Source organism: Scomber scombrus, chromosome 11, assembly GCF_963691925.1.
Source record: "Scomber scombrus chromosome 11, fScoSco1.1, whole genome shotgun sequence".
Classification (NCBI taxonomy): Eukaryota; Metazoa; Chordata; class Actinopteri; order Scombriformes; family Scombridae; genus Scomber; species Scomber scombrus.
The window spans coordinates 6,136,804-6,157,410 of record NC_084980.1 but is presented as its reverse complement, the minus strand read 5'-3'; the positions used below and the strand labels follow the sequence as shown (position 1 = coordinate 6,157,410).

The following is a 20,607-nucleotide window of genomic DNA, read 5'->3' as shown; positions in this document are numbered from 1 at the left end:
TCAGTTCTACACTGCTGCCAGTAAAAGACTTTCATATTACCTATCACACCATTTGGCAACGATGTTAGAGGCTGCCTGGATCTCAAAACCTGCGACTTGGCAGTTTCACTGCAATTTAAGCCACAGCACTGATGGGTATTTCACCCCTGATAAATCAAATCCATTTTGTGTTTAATTACTAGTTTACAAGCTACCTAAACATACTGTCAGCCAGCCATCCTGTTGTAAACCCTAACATATTCAGCTACAGACACTTAAACTGTGTTACAGCCACCAATAGTTATAAAACAAATATGTATTGTCGAACATTTGCTTTTATTAAAAAAATAGCACTATACTGACCTCGTCAAAGTAATTACTGCTGAGTCAGGCTTGTTAGCGGTCACGTTTTTCCACCTGTCATTTCTCAGAGAAAAGGAGCTAATGTTACAAATAGCACAAACATCATACATGCTAATGTTAGAAATACAGACAAATATTATTATTATCTAACATGAACAAGCCTCCATGCTCTTAATAACCATTCTGTCTGCTGATAGTCTGGGACTCACATAGTTCATTGCTTTCTACAAGTAAGTTAATATGTAGAGTGTAGTAGAGTTTTGCTACATGTTACAAGTGTGAACAAAGTATCGTGTTTTGGGTTGGATTCAGCTCTTGTCATTTTCAAATGTAACTTTTTAGTCCTCTTCTCTCAGACTGTGACCAATCATCAGCATCCTTGTGTGTCCTTTGCTCTAAGCAGAGACACGAAGCCCAGTAGGAAAACTGAAATAGAGACAGCAGCTAATGCCTGTCATTAACCTGCCAAGCTAACAGTCAGTTATGGAGGACATAAAACAAAAATACAGCTTTGGGTTTTGGTTCGGCCTCAGGTCTAAAATTTGGCGGTTGTACCCAGGTTCACTTTGGCGAGGTCTTAACAAGGGTTCAGGTCTCAGTTTTAGAGTAAAACTGTTGTCTAGGTTACTGTTATTACATCTGCTAGCTCTATTTTAGTGGAAGCTGACAGATGTCTATCAGACTGTGGCATTTAGAAAAAAGTTTCGGAAATATAAAGACAGAGTCACATTTATATTTATTTCTGAAAATGTAAGTTTACAATTTACAGCATTTCTAAATGCTTTAAGTGTCAGAATCACAACCAGGTTTATTCCCAAGTAGGTTTGCACATAAAAGGAATTCATTGGATCTATTTCTATGAATCTTTTATTGGTATTTTTCTTTTATTAAGTGGTGAGTTCAGAACATGGATGCTCATCAAATCGACATTTCGTAACGACAGTGCTTTGAAACAACCATCATAATCATCATCTTGCCTCGTTAATGACCTTTGCTCCTTTCACAGGTCTCTTCTCAAGGCTTGCCTTCAGAACCGTACCCTCCTTTCCAAAACCCTCCCCCGCCCGACAGCGTCAACTTTGAGGACCAGGCTTTCTACGAGAACCAGGTTCACCCGGGAGGACGCCCCCCGCAGGGTGACATCAACATGCACCTGCAGGGCCTCAAATCCACCGGCAACTATGTAGACTTCTACTCAGCCTCGCGGCCCTACAGCGAGCTCAACTATGAGACCAGCCACTATCCAGCCTCACCAGATTCCTGGGTCTAAGGGGAGAAGCGGGTGGAGGAGGAGGAGGAGAGGGAGAGGGAGAAGGGGGAGAGGATGGATGAAGGAAAAGTGGACGGTAAAGGGGATACTTTAAAAGGTGGAGAAAAGAATATGAAAGGACACAGTTTCCCTCCCTTCTCATCCTCCCCTGTAGTTCCTGAGTAGCATCATAGGTAGCAGGACAAAGGAGGGGAGGATGGAGTGAAAGAAAGGAGACAGGACACCAAACTCCTTTCAAGAGACATTTGAGAGAGGAGGGAGAGGGGACAAAGGAGGACCGGAGGGGAGCAGAAGAGCAGCCATGCATGTGCATGCACACCACCAACAGAACCAACGGACACATTTTCTTTCTGTGTTTAGTTTGTGATCAACAACTCCAGACAGAAAGTTAAAGACCTCCTGCACCTTAAGGCCTCTGGATACAGAATGTGAGAGGGACAGACATGATGAAAGAGTGAGAATGAAAAGGAAAAGCGTGATAGAAAGAGTGGGAAATACTGTATATTGGGATGGAGAAGGACAATGAAAGAGGAAAATGGATCAGTGGACTTGAGGATGGAAGGTTTTCAGATGGCGAACGGGACGTGTCAGAGATGACCGGGAGAAACCTGTAAATATGTGCTATAGTAACATGGACTGTAGTAATGTGAAGCACAAGAAGCAGAGCTGTAGGACATGTAGAACGTCTGTCACACAAACGTTTGTTTCTCTCTATGGCTTCAGCGTGTTGTATCCTCCTCTGGGCAAAGAATGCTTCTGGACTCTGTCATTTGTAACAGGTTATTTCTTTTTTTCTTTTTTGTGTTTCTACTTTTTTAATTCTCGATTCTGGTTGTATAGTATTTGATGTACACTGTACATTTACGGAGATGCATTGTGTACTGTACATAGCACTATTTTCTGTGTCATGTCAGGCCTTCGCCATGGGTCCACCTCACTTTCTCACTAACTATTCCCCCGACACACACCTGAGACACACAATGTCTGCACTCAGATTTTCAAAACTCAAATCACAGCTACAGACAGATTTCAACACATGAAACATTCGATAATAATTGAGTATTGAAGCATCATTCTTGTGGGTCACGGTGCTCCTTCTACTGCCCTACAGATAGTGTCACAGAACAGGCTGCCAAAGTTAAGGCTGAAAGAGCAGCAGATGCCTTTTCTGTGAAAAAAATCTCTTTTTGAGGCTAGCTCTGGCTATCTTTCCACATTAACACCACAAAACCCCTTTTTGTTCCCATGAGCCCTTTCTTCTAGTGCTCATTGTGTATATAACCGTGCCAAACAAGGGTTACATCCCCTTAGCTGATGAGGGCAGGGGGGGTGGGTGCAAATGTTCGGGGGCGTAAAAAGGGTCCAAGTTTAACTGAAGCTTCGATTTCAGCTGAACATCATTGCGGTTGTAACGACACCAGTTTGTAAATGCTTTGGTTTTTCTAAACTGTGTTTTACTGGGATGAAAACTGTCTAACTGCTCCAGGACTGGGGAGAAAAAAGAAAAAAAACAAGAAAAAAAAAAAAAAGCAAACCGTGGAGGGACTGTGACCGGGCGGAACCTCGCTTCCTCCAAAGTTGTACAAAGTTAGTTGATTTCTGTGTTGTAAAATAATCAATGTTTGAAGTACAAAAAAAAAAAAAAAAAAACTTTTCTGAGAGATGGGTGGCAATTCTAACTTCATGGTAGACAAAACTGTTAATAGAGTATGGATATATATTATATAAATATAAATATATACTTTTTATGTGCAGATGTGGATGTCACTTATAGCAGCAACATTATGGAAAAAAAACAGCTACATGTAGGAATTTTGTTCACATTTTTATTTTCTGGTCAACACACTAAATTGTCAACTTTGTGTAGTAATGTTGTTGCTATGTGGAGTAGAGTAGACCAGGGCCCAGGGATCCACGTTGTCACTGAAGCAGTCGGGAAAGAAAAAAAGGTGCTACATCTGCGAGAAGTATTTCCAATATGTCTGTACTGTAACTGTGCACAAAATGTTTGTCACCCCCTGCATCGATAACAAAGTATTGATTATCAGATATGAGTTCTGATCAGGTCACAGGTGACTGTTTGAAAACCACAAATCAGAGAACAATCACAAATTTGATTGATCCCAAAAAAGAAATGTGTTCCCTGTGCATGAAACCCCAGTCTGATGAATTGGTCTCATTATGCTAAATGACAAAAGCTGCACCCATGAATGCATGATTATTTTGTCGTCAGTCAATCTGAAACTTAATGTGTTTTTAAATTTATTTTTTCCTTTTGTTTTTTTTTAAGTGAGAAAGACTAAATTGTAAAACTGTGACAACAGACCCTGGTTCTCCCTACCCACTGCTGTTTAGAAGTCCTAGAGGTCATCTTCTGATGCTTGATGCTCATAATGCAAACTGTCCCCACGAAAAACACTGGATGAAAAACAGACGTACTGTATTTGTTAGTGAGCATCTGGAAACTGACAACGTTATGTATGTCCTTGTGATCCTTAGGCAGAAAACCTGACTATAAGACCTGTATGGAGATATAACGTTGGTAACCTTTTTGTTGCTAGACCAAACGTGTTTTAAAAAGAGAATTGTGAATCTTTCTATTGCCTCAAACAGATTGCAACTGCTCCAAAAAATATAAACGGACCATCGAAGAACTTCTGAATTTTGGAGTTGTTTGTTCTGTTTCCAAAAATGTTCTTTGAGTGTGTGTTTGAGTGTGTTACAAGAGATGTTTTGACCATTAATTAGGATTATCCCTTTTTACCATGTTCTTGTATAAAGATGGATGTAGCAAGGTATGTCGTCAACTGTTGGTTTTCGAAGCCCAGAGTTGCTGCTTATGGTCGGCACCATCGTTTCCATTTGGAGCCTGGACCTTCCAAATAAGGAGTGTGAATGTTGACTTTCACACTCTGGAACCATGCCCTTGAACCCACGCTAATGCTAGCTGCAGGTAACAGGAAAGGTATCGTAATCAAGTAACATTAAACTTAGCAAAATATTGCAACAATAGTCCGACTCAGGGAGAGCAGCAGATGAGCCACAATCCAATCACCGCTGTCAATCAACCCCCACACAGCAGACATCAAAGGTACGATAAGTCTTCAAATTAACATTAACTTATTAACAGAGCATTCATTTCCAAAATGACCACCAACAAACCTATTAGAAGGCGAGAATTTAGAGATTGACACTTAAGACCAAAAAAAAGGTGCACTTAGTATTTCTAGAGAGAAGTTGACACTTTTTAAATGGGAGTCAGCTGGAACATCTAGCAGCTGTCAGTGGTATTGCACTTGGAGGCACTTCAAGCCGCGGTAGTAGCTAATTCCTTCAAACTAGCCAGAGACAACTAATCAATCACACCAAAGATGTTGTTGAGTGGGTTTTAGTTATGTGGTGATATAGTTTGTCAGGGGGACCATTTTCAAACCCCCCTTTGGTGATGCATCCAAGGATGCTCTAACATCTGGAAACTGATGGTCATTTGCCAGAAAGCAGTGCAGTGATCTGTTATGTTGTTGGAAAATTGCACTCAGAAGAAATATAAGCAGACATTAAAATAATAAAAAGTGATGAATATTTATCTATTACATTACAAAAAGTTATCACGCAGCAACTGACTCTCAAAACTCAGGTGCAGTCAAGACCACTTGAGTCGATTCTGACATAAACCCAAATGCAAACAGGTTGGAGATCAAGCCAAAATCAACTCGTAATAGGGCTGAGACCAAGTCTGGACTGCAGTCAATACACAAAACTAGTGCCCAGTCATTATTTTTCATATTACTGCTGTTAATAGTCAGCTGTGATACTTAGTAGTCTGTAGGATCTACATTTTAAATGTGATAGGAATACTGTGCCTAAATGTATGAAATATGATATCTTTGCAGACACTTTTGGATAAAGCTACACTTCAAAACACAAGTGGGTGTTACTGTATATGGCAAAGACACACTGTGGAAAATAAGCATTACCTGCTTTTGTAAATGCCTTTTACGTCTCTATACAGAACTGACAGCTGCCTGGCAACAAAGCAGCCTCTCCAGTCTGCTATGAGCCAACTGGACTTTGCAAGCAAAGACTGTAATCGGTAAGACCACTACCCAAGACTGAAACATGTCTGAGTGAAAACACCCATGTAACACAAAAAAAAAACTAAAGGGTTAGGGTTAAGTTTGATTTGAACACATAAGTCATTGTTAACTGCTCTATATATGCAAATGGACCTCATCTCCCACGCATGGAAACTCTGGATAATGCAGTTTCTCATTAAGCAGCTGAGAAGAGCTTTCCAGTACATCACAGGAGACAGACTGGACCATTTTCAAATGTAGTTTCAGGCCACTCGTGAAATAATCTCCACTTCTAGGCTCTGTGTGTGTTTGTATGAGTGTGTACGTGTTGCCCTTTCATGTTTGCAGATAAATGCTTGCACCTATAATACCAATCAAAAGTTTGGACACACCAAGGTGGGTCCAAACTTTTGCCTGGTGCTGTACCTGTGAGCACAAGTGTACCTTAATGCTACATGCAACTGCAGCATATTAACATTTAAAGGGTCATGGGTGCTCTCTAGTGGTCATTAGAGAAAGTGCACAACAGGTCAGGGTGGCGGCCATTTTAGTCTGTTAGGCCTGTTCTGCATGGCATGCTGCAGATTGAATCACCACACCACAGGCACAGATTGTTATCTTTGAGAGCTCAGGGTTTGGTCGTTTCTTTTTCCATTACACATGCACTGTTGGAGCACAGAACAAAGCCCAAGTGAGACGTCATCCGCTGCTACAGAAATGAGTGGAGGACTACACACTGCGTCCTTTTCCTTATCTCAGGTACACCACAAACACTTTTTGCAGGACACCTACAGTTAAGAACAGCATGAGTAGATAAATAGTGGCTCAAGCTTTCTGCTAGTATACTGTATTTGTTAAGACAAAGTTTGGAAACTAAGTTCCCCAGTATAATTAATGGGTCCATCAAATCTGTCCATGGTATTCACAATGGTAATACACACGCCCGCCGATAGGGGGGGGACAAACGCTAAAAATGTCCGGTCAGCCCAAGTCCGGTGCTCAGAAAAGTAAAGAAAAGAGAAGAAGAGAAGAAAAAGAAAATAGAGGCCTTAGAGGCCTTTTCTAAACAAATATTTTTAAAAAAGGTGGTGACGGTGAAGCTGGAACTAGTAAAGTCAACGTAGAGCAAGGTAAGAAACAGCGCAGCCAACGTTTACCGACAGCCTTGTAACGTAACCTAACTGGCCAGCTCTAATGTTAACGTCCATTAGCTTGTATAAAAGCCTGACACAACACGTTATCTTTGACAGAAACAGTTGAGTTTGGTAGCTCCGTCAGAGAGGAGAGAGCTCCAGCTGCAGTCAGGTGACCGAGAGAGTGATGCGGGAGAGCTGCCCCGCAACGGAGGGACAGAGTCAGGCTACCGGTGAGAGAGAAGAGAGTCACAGTGGAGCGGGAGGGGCCCGCTGCCCCCCGCAGAGAGTCTGAGCAGGATGGATCAGAGACTGATCAGACATTTAATTTCAGCGATCCTGCATTATGGCCAACTAAAATGACCGAGTCTGATAGAGTAGGAGTAGGAAGAGCAGAGGAGAGGCAGTGTTGGGGAGACTTAAACTACATGTAGTTGAACTTCATAGCTTAACTACAATTAGCTGTAACTTGCTGGTAGTTAAACTACATTCATATGTTGTGCTGCGTCAAGTATTTCAACTACTTTTTGGGTCATTTTTTGTAGTTAAACTACTCAATTTACAAACTACAATTTTGGTCAATAACATGAAATATTATTATTTTATTTTTTTAAGATTTTGTTGGCATGGACGCCTTTATTTAGCAGCGTATGGCATGTGCTCTAACCACTCGACCACCTGCACATGAAATATTTTTTATTAAAAAAAGACCTATATAATATAAATGTTAATTAAAATTTTTTTTTTGAAAAAAGGCATGAATCATGTCATGACATGCCAACATTGTTGTAGAAGACACACCGATCTAGAATATGTCTACCTTTTGGGGTTTTTTATTACATTTTTTGTAGACTGATTTACATTTCTGATTTACATGTGGGTATTGGGGTAGGATTTTCATTTTCTCTTTATATTACCCAACATATCTATAGAATACCCAACATGTCTACGGTGAACCTACAGTATGTTGACCAACATGTCAGCTTTTTTTCTTTAAAAAAATAAAACTGAGTTGAGAGGCATATTTCTGCTGGCATGTGAATTTTTTGTAGGCTATTATATTTAGTTTCATATACACCACATGTTGATTTATTTAACGCTGAGTTAAATGAGTATAATGAGTATAAGTAGTTGCTAAAGCTACTTTTTTTAGCTGTAGTTTTACAAACTACATTTCTCTAGGGGTAGAAATGGTAGTTTGTTCAAACTACTGCCAGGCTGAACTACATGTAATTTTACAAGCTATGCTTGCAAAGTAGCTTCCCCAACACTGAGGAGAGGAGAGGAAGAGCAGAGGAGCAAGGGAAAAGGAGAGATCCGGGTGCGTGGGGGCCCATCTAAGATTATCTCGTCCCGGACCCAAGCAAGACTGTCAGCTGGCCTGGTAATACACAAAACACCATGCACAGTTTTACCTATACTTGTACAATTCTTCCTATATGCACATTCAAATGGTTCAAGTCATCCAGAAGAAAATTATTTGGTAATTCGAAAATTCCTGCTGAACACACATTTCGGTTTGCTGGCAAACGTTTTTAACTGCTGCGCTGAATTAGTTATACATAATAAGTGACTACTTTTCATAATAACAGCATTATTGTGGAAGGACTGCTTCAGTAATATTCAAGTGATTTTTCAGTTGTGCAGCATCATTGCAGCCAACAGTCATTTGGATAAACTGTGTGTGTGTTGTGGAAAAAAAGGAGAGAGACACAATTATAGGCTTTATGCAAAAATGTCGTTGTACAATTTCTCTTTGAACAACATTACAAAGATAGGCATGAAACTGACTGTAATTTACTTTTCAAAATCCCTATTGAAAATACATATCAGTATTTTTAGATATATATCACTGGAAAATTGTACTTTTTTATACATAATTACAGTAAAAGTAAAAAAGCGCCCTGTTGACACACAGGAATGTATATAATTACAATATTTTTATGAGAACTGGAGGATAGACTGATGTATCTACCAGGCCATTAACAGTTTCAATCTAATGAATGTGGCATTATTGATGATTTGGTTTTCCGTTGTTTGCATTGTTGCTTCCAGTCATTCATTTAGTTAATAAAATTACAAGTTTGTTGAACTGTTTTGAAGTTCATGAATCATGAATGAGACATTGGTGCTTTTGAATCCCAATCCAGCGTTGTATCTCCACCCTGTCAACATCCAAGTACCAAATATGTTCAGATGCTCAGTAGCTGAACAAATTAACAATTCAATAAATCGATCATATTTTGTCTTGTGCGACAGTTTTTGGCAGAAATCCATGCAGGTTGGCTTTATGTCTCCAGTACACTGTGGTCCAGACCAGTTTAGTTCAGCCCTTAGACAAATAGTTCTACAGTATATAAGAGTACAGAGTTCATTTGTCACTTTGGCATTGCATAGTTTACTAGCATTTTACTGAAGTCTGAAAGTGTCATGACAGATTAATTATTAAAGGCGCATTTGTCCTGCCTCACAGCAAAATATGACCGTAATAAATCAAAAATGATTTACAGCCGCAATTGCAATATAATTTATTTATATGAATTTCTAGTGGGCACTAATTAGCTTAGCATCAGGCATCAACGGGCGTAACTGAAGGGAACCTGAGGGGAGGGCTGTACCAGACAAGTTGTGTTGCAATTCCACTGGTTCCCACTAGAGGGTGATATGAAAAACAGTACATCCTCATAAACCCACTCTATCCATTTTTTTTACAGAAGTTTTCATATTAAAAAGTATTTAAAGTGCCATATTTTATATATGTATATTACTTTTGTAGCAATATATTCAATATATTTGTATTTTGTAAAAAAAAAAACAAAAAAGAGAAAAAAAAGCTTTACCACTGCCTTTTCAGTGCGAAATCAAAATACGCATCACGTCACACAGGAAGAGCTAATAGTGGTCCTCCGACTTCCTCCTGTACGCACAAAGCAAGAAATGCATACTCCAAATGTACAAGTCAGTACAGCACTAAGCTGTTTATTTCTGGCTCTGCCTTTCCAATTCTCCACAAAGCCTTTTACAAAGCCTGTGTGAGCCTGCTCCTTAGCTCAGTAGTGAAATACTGTTCATAAGCTCTTCCCTTCCATGCAAATACCTGTTGTACTATGCATCATTGTAAAATGGCTTCTTGGTTTCCTCCTGCGTTGCTCAGTGATTTTTTCCAGTTTGCAATCTGCCGTAGCAGCCGGCCACAAGTCTTCATTTGGCCATGTCAGAGCTCTTCTCTCCATCTGCTGAAATCCCTCCAACCGGCTCTCAAGACCCGTTTCTGCCCTCTTGATTTTCCTCCAGCAAATTCTGCCATCACATTTCACTTTGTTTAACCGTTTACCTAATCTGTTCTTTACTTATTATTTCCAATTCAGAATATTATCTAATCTGTTGATGGAACTTTCCTCTTTTTTCCTCTTCTCTCATCTACTCCTGTTTTTCCAAAGGATGGCCTTTTTCAAGGGTTCAATATGTTCGAAACAAACTAGGTCAAAAGTATTTATAATTTTCGCTAATTGGTGCACTTAAAGCTGCCCTGTGAAGTTTTCTTGTAAACCCCAAAAATATATGCTAACATTCAGTGTTTTTGTATGGTATGTTCTTGAGACCTAACAAACATGTGGAATGCCTTTTTTTCCTGACTAAGAAATATTGTTACATGGTGCTACTAGTGGTCAAAACTTCCACAGGGTACCTTTTAAAGGTGAGGCTTTTGCATATACTTGTAGTGTAACCTTATTGAATCATATTCATATTCATTCAATCACACAATTTTGGATAGTTTGGTAATGTTCCAAAGTTGGATTTCTGAGATTGGAATTCCAATTCAACTGAGTATTAACAGACCCTAATAGATCCACCGTCTGCATCCATTTTCGACTATATCAGGCCCTTAAGACCAGGGTTTCCCAACCTTCTTGATCGTCATGATTTAACTTTGTTTGAAGCATACTGAAGCCCAGACACTGTGTCTTCTTTTGTTGTTTTGCAACTTCATTGAATGTACCATGAATATAAACTGCTGACATGGAAAAAACATCTTCTGTCAGAAGGAATTACAAAAACTATGTGGTACTGAGCTTCAGTAGTTTCCACATTGCACCACAAATTCAAGTAGGAACCAGGCAACAAATCAAAAATGTCTGCAATCTCAGCAAACACATATTAGTCGTTATTTTCACATTAACAGAATCACTTCTTTAGGTTAATTTTTCCAGTGCCGCAACACTGTGCTGAAAGATCCATGTGAGGGTTTTTCAACATGACACACTCAACCTCTTTGAAGCTGCAGCAAGTCATGCTTTGCTTTGTCAGATAATGTGAGCACAGTACTCCTCTTTTTTCCCTTTTCCCTCATCTCCTCCTTGTCAGTAACAGTCTTTTCCTCTCCTCCTCTTTCTTTCTCTCTATTTTCTTCATCTTGTAATCCCAATTGGGGAGCTGGAGCTGGTTGTAGTCACTGTTTCTTCTGAGTTTTTCCGGTTTGTAGCTGGGAGCTGGGGCCTTGCAGAGCCTCACCTTGGGCACCGTGATGCCTGGCCGCACACTGCTCCTCCTCAACAAATTGAGCGGCAGGAGACTTGCTCGTCTTATGGCCACCGTGGACACTGCAGCCATTTCGCTCAGCAGCTGAGGCTGAAGGCTGGCCCTCCGATCCCTCGTCTTGGGGATGAGGAGGACCCGTGAGTTCTGGAAAAATTTCTTGTAGTTGTTCAGTCTATCTGGGCCCATACGCTTGAGCTCAGCCACCCGTTGCCTCCTGAGGATCTCCTGCACCGCGTAGCGGCGTTTTCCGATGCAGGGTGGGCTGCCTGGGCTCACCGTCCGGCAAACTGGGGCAATAAGCGGACTGCTAATACTGGTAGTGACCCGCACCATATGGTCGAGAACACCATCATCCACAGGATTTACCTTGTTGTGGATGTAAAACCTATAAGAGCAACAGGAAAAGAAGTTGATCAACTGCCTCCAGCAGGACTTTGGCTCTTGGGCCTTGGCCACCAGCTCCTGCAGAAGAGCCAAAACAGAAGATTACACTGTTGAGCAAAGGAATCAACTTTTAAAAGAGCAGATTTTCAATCCTTGTATTACATTTCCCACAGGGAAATTAACATATGTCATATGTCATGATGAATTGTGCAAGTCACAGTCAATTTATTAACCTCCAGCATGGGCCACTCCATGGAGAAGGTGTCAGAGAACTGCTCAGCACAGGGCCTCGCCATCACTTGATGCATCATGTTGGCCGTCTCATATCGACCAGTAAAGAGAGCCCACTCTCTGGGTGTCATGCTGCGGCTGTTGCTCTGTGCCTGCACATCACCTCCTGGAAACAAAGATTCATGGGAGTGATCTACTTTACATTTGTATATTCATTTAATACATCAACAAAATTCACACATCTAATAGATGTAGTTCCCACTTGCTTGTACAATGGAGACTCCATTGACAAGCAAGTGGCCCAAGACAGTATATGCGTATTTCAACCGGGTGTTAAGTTGTTTTAAGTGGGGAATGTTTCTCTGTATTTTACCAGCCAGCATGAGAGATCTGACACATTCCGCCCGGCCTTGCATAGCAGCCTTCATCAAAGCTGTGAAACCATGACAGTTCCTCTTCTCAATGTCCAGCCCAGGGAAGTAGTTGAGCAGGTAGTTAGAGATGTACACATGACCTGTAGACCATAAAAAACAGGGACGTGTTACACAGGGTTTCCCAAATTTAGATCAAGTTTAATTTAGGTCAAGTGGCAAATCCTGCTTAGATTAACTACACTGACGCATTGATTGAAAGATTGCATCATCATCAATCAAACTTAACTTCCTCAACCATATTTCCCATTTGTCCCACACTCTTATTTAAGAAAAAAAATCAATATTAAAGTCTAGTCACCTTTCTACTTTCAGTCTCACTGCTACAAAATAAAAGCCCCAGGGAAACATGTTGTAGGTAAAGGCCTCAGTATGCGTCAAACAAAGTGCTGGTTCGGTAAGTCCAACAGTCTTAGTAACTTTAAGAATCCAACAATCTGACAAAATCTAAATGTTTTCAACCTGACTTTCTTATTGTGTAAATCCAGTGATGAGCACAATACATAGTTTTTATGCAGAACATGAATCCATCAAGGAGACACAGCTAGAAACAGAAGTGTAGTTGAATGGAAGGATGAGTATGTTGGTTAATACTGGAAGCTAATCCATGTTTATTCCCAACTCATGTCTAGACACTTTTTTATGTTAGTGAGGGGTTTTCAGGTGAGTTTTTCTGCTCATATATTCGAGGACTCTGCTGTAGAGGACTCACAGTCTCAGGCACCTGTTTCCCTGAGGTGTTGCAGAGTACTTTGTCATGAAAGGAGATCAATACTCCTTTTAATGAAGCAGAAAATGAAGAGTAGTCTGCGGCTATTCATCACAGACCACAGTGAGCCATTCATCATCGTTAGCAGATGAGATGTGGCTGCATCACTATGAAATTACTTGTGATAGTACTACTTAATGCCAGCAAATAACACTGACTCTTGCGATTGGAAGCACCAGACCTCATAATATTCTCCTTACTTTTAATTTGGGCCAATTTTGAAAGTCTCTGATTCATTTTCCCACTATAAAACTTCTTCCACTCTAAATAATGTATCAAAAGAAAAGAAACATGAAAGTATGCAAGATAACATGCCTCATTGAGAGATCTTATAGAAGAAAAAGTCTCTAAATGGACACAGAAATTGTGGAACAGATGTGATGTATTTCTTGTGATCATTTTAGAGATGTTTTATGTATCTTAAGTGATAAATATCTGATAACTGGTTGTGTAACTGTTGGATTTTAGTGGATACTTTTGAAGAATGCTAAATGGGTCTCTTTCAGTGTTGTAAATGATGGGGGAAAAATAAGGAACAACTAAGTGACACCTCTACAGAATCTTGTTGTAAAAGACTATAACTCTTAAGTGAGCACTTTAACAGAAACTTGCAAAAGATGATTCCATTACCTTTGAGTGGATTTGCAATTTTACTGTTACAGAAAGAAAGCAGGCACAGCAAGAAGCACCAGTGGTGGAAAAATAGTGTATAAAAATGATGTGAAAACATCATGTAAATATGGAATTTACTGTTTGTATTCATTTGAGAAGTGCTAGTCTCCTCACTTCCTGATCACGAAACTTGTCTGCTGCTAGTTTCATGTCTTCAGCGCAATTCCATGGACTTTTACATGTATATACAGTAGGCCACAGGCCTATTTCCGGTTTTAATTCGCTAAATCGGATTCTATCACACTTTGTTGCATTTTGCTTTCATTGATACCCCAACTTTTCCAGCTTAGCGAGGTATAGTGTTAAGCATAGAGTAGTAGCCAGGAGGCAATTAGCTTAGCTTGACTTAGTCTTAAATTAAAGAATACACCTTCCATCACCTCTAAAGCTCACTAATTTTAGGTTTTAGGGGTATTTATGTGCTGTAATGATTTTTTTTTGGCTATCAATAGGAAGGTAAGGTGACTTCCTTTAGTCATGTCATCACAAAAAGGCTGCCAGGGGCAAACTGATAAACTGATGTTGGTCATGCTGTGCACAGGTGACACTGGTATTGATCTTATTATGTCACACTCATAAAGAAAACATGGGGAATATTTGCATAAATGTTTAATTAAACCTTTAAGTGTAATTATTAAACTTGTCTGGCACCTGCATGTTGTCCATTACTGTCAGAGGTGGGCATTAATTTGAAGTGGGACAATATAACATTTTACTGATGATAACTGCAGTATAATAGGCATTTTAAACAAAGGACATTTTGGCTTGTGACAGTTGGAAAATCACAGGTGTAAATAACTAAATTAATGATGGCTGATGACTCACCGTCACACTGTCATGACTTAATGGGACACTTGAATAGAACAGAACCATTGTTAATGTTATTAGTAACACCTGTGCTTTTCCTACTATTGACAAGAGCATAAGTCAGAATATCCTCTGTATTAAGGTCAATGGCACTTGGAATTGATCTTCATTTCCTGAGATTCTTTTGACCCAGCTGCTTAAAAAAAAACACCTCTTCAGGTGACCTGAGCATATGGAATAGGTTGACAATTAGGAAACATGTCTATTGGTGAGGTAGGAATTGTTCATGTCTTGTTTTACTTTTGAGATTAACGTGACATTAGCCACTATAAACTTCCGGACACAAATCCAAATAGGGCTGTAGCAGCAAAAGTTACCTAGTCTCACCTTAAAAGCTTGATTCTTTATCAGAGAGAAGTTCTAATACATGCAGGATTTTAATGATGTGTTAATAGCGTGTGTTTACCTGCTTGTGCTGCAGTAATAAGAGCGGTGTTGCCCTCGTTGTCCTGCCAGTTGATGTCAATGTAAGGGCACTGAGAGAGGGCGATGACCACGTCCACGTAGCCATGGTAGCACGCCATGATCAGGCCAGACTGAAACCCAGAAACAACAGTGAGTTTCTTTCTCTTTCTTTCTTTGTCTGTGATTGATTTTGGCTCTTAAAAACACTAAAATGGTTTCTCTGGGCTACAGTGAAACTTTTTTTTTTATGGAGCTGTATTTCCTCACAGGAGAAATCCATTGCAGTGATTCTCATAAAAAGAAATAATGCTCATCAGTCATCCTGCCTACGAGGAGAGTATAAGGCTGCTTTTGACAGTGTCTAACAGGCAGACAGTGAGTCTGTAATGGACAGTTAACCCAGGCTAATCATGGCTTTCCAGCTGGACATTGGTCAATTGCCAAGCACTTAACAAATGCTGCTGGCTGATTTGCTCATATTTAAAAGTATAATAGCTATTAAATCACAGTCAGTGATAGGGTTAGTGGTAAATTATTATCCAATCAAAAAGATAACTAAGGGTTGAATTTTCAAGCTTTTGGGACAGTTAGAACACTGCAAATAATAGTGAGTGGTATTTGACAATTAGGGCAAAATTAAGGTCTTAGAACATCCCTTAGCACCTGAAAACCTGCGGATGTAAACAAAACTAAATTGGGCATCATTGGATTAAAGTTGAAGCCAACCTGAAGCGCATTGGTCTCACGCCAACATTACTGAAAGATAGTAGTCCAATAAGACAAATAATGAAAGCACTGTAACAATCATACAGTTTATAGGCAAGACCAAACTGCTCCTTTAGGATCCTTCCATGTCATAGAAAAACTCTGGACTAAAACTCTGACCCCATTTACACCTGGTATAAGCATTATAATCTCATCCTGACTTGCCAAACACCCTTCCTGTGATTGGCATGGCCGCTGTTCAAATCCTGGGCTAAAAATCAATTCCACTCTGCCCCTGGACACCATTGTTCCAAGAGAAAAACAGATCAAAGCTGTGAATGTACCATTTAAGATTTAAAAAATTAGTTAAAGAAAGTAAATCAGAACTGAGTTCCATCCATTAACATCTCAAAGATGTTTAAAGAGCACTCCACCAACATAGCTCTGCACTCCTATAACTTTGAACAGTTTTGTAAAAAAAAAAAAAAAAAATCATTTAAATCAGTTCATCAGAACCAGAGATATCTCCATTTTTATACCAAGCAAGTGACTTCACTTACAGCCATTTATCAGATTCCCGCACAGTTCCCTTTTAATATTAACTAAATCTTTCATGAACTGACATGTTAAAAGGAACATCCTGAAATCCTCATGGGTGCCTCCCTTCACAGGGCACAGCCTGTTTTTCAGTTAACTCGGTACCAGTGAGTGATTAACTGACTTCTTCTGTTACAGTGATGCAAAAGTGCTAATATATCTCCTCCTGGAAAGCCTGTAGAAAGACTTTACAAACATACTTTGTGTCTCCAGCTGTGATACCAGTTTCCAGTTTCCTAAAGTTTTCCTGTAGCCTGCCCTGTCAGTTTTTCCGAATGAGATATGCCATTTAATAAATTATAACTTCCCAATTATAAACAGACTAATCTTGTCTACAGCCGCCACACTGCATCCTGAACTGTTGCGCAATGAGTCTTTAATAGCTGTATGTACAAGGCTGTACAGCCACAGAGCTGAATGACCAATTCAATATTTTAATCGACAATGATGAATTCATAAATTCAAAGTTAGTTCCAAACTTTGTCTCCAGACTTACAAATATGAGACACAGCCATTGTCATAACTAAGAAGATTGAGAGCATTCGCTGCATGTTACAAATCAGCTAAACAACAAACAACAAACAACAAAGTTGTTTAATTTAATTTAAAATTAAACTCAGTCTTGCACAAAGAGATATTCTGTTACGATGCTGGGAGAGCATATTATATTTATATTTGAAACCACTCATTTAAGGTTGCTGATAATAAAGCCATTGTTGGGTTCAGTATCCCAATGCTTATTTCCATGGCAGCAAAGCTATGTCAGCACAATTATATATGTACCAACAGGTTACTGTCATAGTCCAGGAAGAAGCTTCTCTGTCTGACCCGTAGCTTTAATAGCATACAGTATCTCTTACCCTAGTACTCAGGGCAATGTCTTAGCGAGTTCTTTAAAAGCTGAGCCCTGATGACAAGCTATACCGTTTACACTCCCCATCTGTCACTTGAGACTTAACCAACTGCTCTGATGCCCCCTCTCTTGACCCTCATTGGCTCGCTGATGTTCATGAGCCGCAGCACGCTCAGACCAGAACACAATACCTGATATGACTGCGGGTGAGTTCACTCGGGGTCCAAGTCCTTAATGTCTTTTATTGCGCCATAATATCACATACCAGTTATTGGATTTAAATTGATCGATTATGGGACTGTAAGTATCATGACCACAGACACTTTTTAAGACTAGAATGATTGTTTTTTCACAATCACAAAATCGCAACAGATGAAGAGTTCTGAGTGATCTATCAAAGGTATTGGTAGTGACAGTAACTCTTCACTGTTTACAATGGAAAATTCAAAAGGCTAAAAATTGTACTGAGTGTCAATTCAATGTAGTGGCCTTCAATGTAGCTCCCATTCCAAGGAACTAGTTCTTAATGGTTAAGTAATGTTTTCCCAGGTCTTAAAAGAGCTACCTACTGCTCAACTCCAGGCCTCCAGTGACTGTATGAGGGTTTTTCAAACAGAAACGTACGTTCTAGAGAATTCCCATTTCAAATAGATTGTCTCATTTATCACAAGCTAACCAAGATGTCACCATATGTCCATCTACACGGCATTCCTCATGATGATCAGTACTGGTGGTATGGTAGTACTGATGCTGCAAATGCAATTATTGGCTTTTAACCCTTTAACTAGTAATGATTTCAGAATATATGAACACAGTTTAAGGGACCACTGTGACATTGTTACAATGTTTGTTTACTCATTACAGCTGATTTTTCTGAAATCTATGCTGCTGTGTTTCAATTTTTCCTATACTTCAAGCAGCCATTGGCTTCCATTCATGTCCATACAATATGAAAATCAATTGACTTCATAACTTTGGAGAAAATGTTATGCAGAGATAACATTCACTCTAGTAAGTTTATTATAGTTGTGAAGGAATGCACAGAAGAAGAGTCAATAGAAACAAGAGTCTGCTAATTGTTTTTCATAGCATGTGGACATGATTGGAAATCATTGGCTGCCTGTAAAGTTGTTGAATTAAATTTAAAAAAAAAACTGTGCAGCATTATATGAAAAAACTGCTATAATCCCTTAAGATCTAATATTCACCTGTTTTAACTTTTATGAGCAAACCATCCAGTGAAAGACATTGGGATTCTTAGGTTCATTCTCAGGTTGGCAATGTGAAAGTTTAAAAGAAACAACCCCTGAAACTACCTCCTGATCTTATCATTACATCAAAATTAAACATTTCATCAAAACTTGAAGAACCCAGACACCTACTCTTCTGTTTCTATCTGTCTCCCTCACTTCCTCCTCAGTCACGCCTTGTCTGATCATAATCTTGACAATTATGGCGTTGTTATTGCAGCAGGCATTGAAGAAGGAGATGGGCTCGGGTGTTTCAGGGCTTGGTGAGCGGTACATTCGAGACATGAATGAATTGTCGTGGGGATAGAAGGAATCGTCCGAGACAATGCTCCGTGTATCGGAGCAATCTGGCAGGGCATCAAAGTCCAGCTCATCAAACTCCTGGTATACATCGTCATCATCCTCCCAGTAATTTTGCTTGTAATCAAGTGCAGAGTCATCATTATTGTCCTGTCCTGACGCCTCACACTTATCATCATCTTCATCAGTCTCGATGATGGACATAAAAGATGTTTCCGGAGCCACTTTATTGTTCCTAAACTCAGTCTCGCCCAGACCAACTCCTTTAGCCACTCCATTCCCTTGAAGTTTTGTGCCTTCGCTTTGCTCCTCCGTTATTAACACCATTTAACCCCTCCCTCCCCCCACTCACGTCTTTGAATAATTGCTGGGTTCCAGGACACCTCTAGGAGGACCTAGAGTTTATGTCCACCAGCCCACCGCAATATGGTGTCTCATCCTACCTGACACAGGATTGAATTCTGCCAGGCGTATGACCTTTTTCTGTTTACGTCTCTGTCAGGTTTCCCAACAGATATGGGTCACCAGAGGTTACAGGGGATGCATGAGATCATTGCATCTGCTGCTGACCCTCTGTCATTGTTACATCAATCTTCTCAGGTAGCCATGAAGGTTACAAATTCCCAGAACTCAAGGAGAAGTTATTATCAAGAGAGGTATGGTCCGTCATATGCCTCATCTGAGATATTAACTCTGGACTGGTGAAGTGACCAAAGAGAGAAAATAAAAATGAAATTCCACAAGATTTCCTCTTTAATGAGTTTGTCCACATGGCATTTTAAAATCCACAGAGTATGACAAACCCAATAGTATCCATGAGTTATAAACTGTGGAAAAGCCACTGCCCAATTCCGTGCGAGTCCATGCAAAGGCACCACCAACCTCATCCATCACATCATATGATCATGGCGTCAGGAAACCAGACAGGCTCCTTTTGATAAAATTTCCAGTCTTGATGAGAAGTCAAAGCTGTATCTGCCCTCTTGAAAGTAGAAGAAAAGGCAGTCGTCTTTGTTGGAACAGTTACAGTCACCACTTACAGCACTAAGCAACTAATCCTGTGTTTGCCCGTGGAGGAACACTGGGCTTTCTTTGATGATGGCCAGCAATGGGATGAGAGACTTTCCTTGAACTGACGCATCATAATCCCTTTAGTCTCTCCAGCTCTAGCTGTTCTGTCATGATCCCCTTCCTTGTGACAGTTTGAATGTAAAATTGAATGTTATAAGCACAGAGGGAGTGTCTTAACTTTTGAGTGTCTTCTTTCTTTCTGTTTTACAGGACAATAGAAGAAAATAGTGAACCAGTGTTTTATTTCCTTAAGACTTTAAAAGCACTAAAGACAGACACTATGTTAACAAAATTAAACAAATCTATTCTTTTTACTGAGAGAAAGACCCCAACATGTCATGCCAGTGTTTACAGTAACAGTTATTCACTGCCTTTTTCTGACAGAGATATACTTATGTAATGAATGCAACTAGTACAATCGGTCAATCTTCTGCTGCACTTAACACTGCCGGCATAAATTGGATTTCTCAACCACATGACCTCATTTGTATATAGGGTATAGTGGGAAGATCACCTACGTCAAGAGGGAGTCCATATGTCACCTTCATCAGTGTCTAATGCATATTGTTCTGTTTGTTTGATTCCTTCAAATCACCCATGTGACTTAAAATACCTTTAAGATTAACATATGTCAGGGAATCAGTTAAGGCAATAGTAATGACTCCACAGTAAGAGCATGTATCAAAGTGAACAACAAAATGACATGAAAGAA

General features: G+C 39.8%; 2 protein-coding genes across 3 annotated transcripts in view; one reads left to right on the top strand and one right to left on the bottom strand.

Moving 5' to 3' along the window:
• The window catches only part of ctnnd2b (catenin (cadherin-associated protein), delta 2b), a 136,184-nt gene extending 134,572 nt beyond the window's left edge, over positions 1-1,612 (top strand). For both annotated transcript variants that reach the window (XM_062428552.1, XM_062428553.1), the window contains one exon: positions 1,349-1,612. In XM_062428552.1, coding sequence (XP_062284536.1) covers positions 1,349-1,612 — 264 coding nt within the window. The remainder of the gene's footprint in view (positions 1-1,348) is intronic.
• Positions 1,613-11,168: 9,556 nt separating this feature from the next.
• On the bottom strand, positions 11,169-19,151 carry ankrd33bb (ankyrin repeat domain 33Bb). The gene is made up of 5 exons (XM_062429399.1): positions 18,657-19,151; positions 15,121-15,250; positions 12,349-12,489; positions 11,978-12,141; positions 11,169-11,822 (listed from the first exon to the last, which is right to left on the bottom strand). The coding sequence occupies exons 1-5, from the start codon at positions 19,149-19,151 to the stop codon at positions 11,169-11,171; spliced, it is 1,584 nt and encodes a 527-aa protein (XP_062285383.1).
• Between the last annotated feature and the right edge of the window lie 1,456 nt (positions 19,152-20,607).

Coding starts and splice junctions, on each gene's coding strand:
- ankrd33bb (XM_062429399.1), bottom strand. CDS start 19,151: ATGGTGTTAATAACGGAGGAGCAAAGCGAAGGCACAAAACTTCAAGGG. Junction 15,251..18,656: donor AGACAGATAGAAACAGAAGA/GTAGGTGTCTGG, acceptor TCTGGGTTTCAG/TCTGGCCTGATCATGGCGTG. Junction 12,142..12,348: donor CAGATCTCTCATGCTGGCTG/GTAAAATACAGA, acceptor CTTTGTTTCCAG/GAGGTGATGTGCAGGCACAG.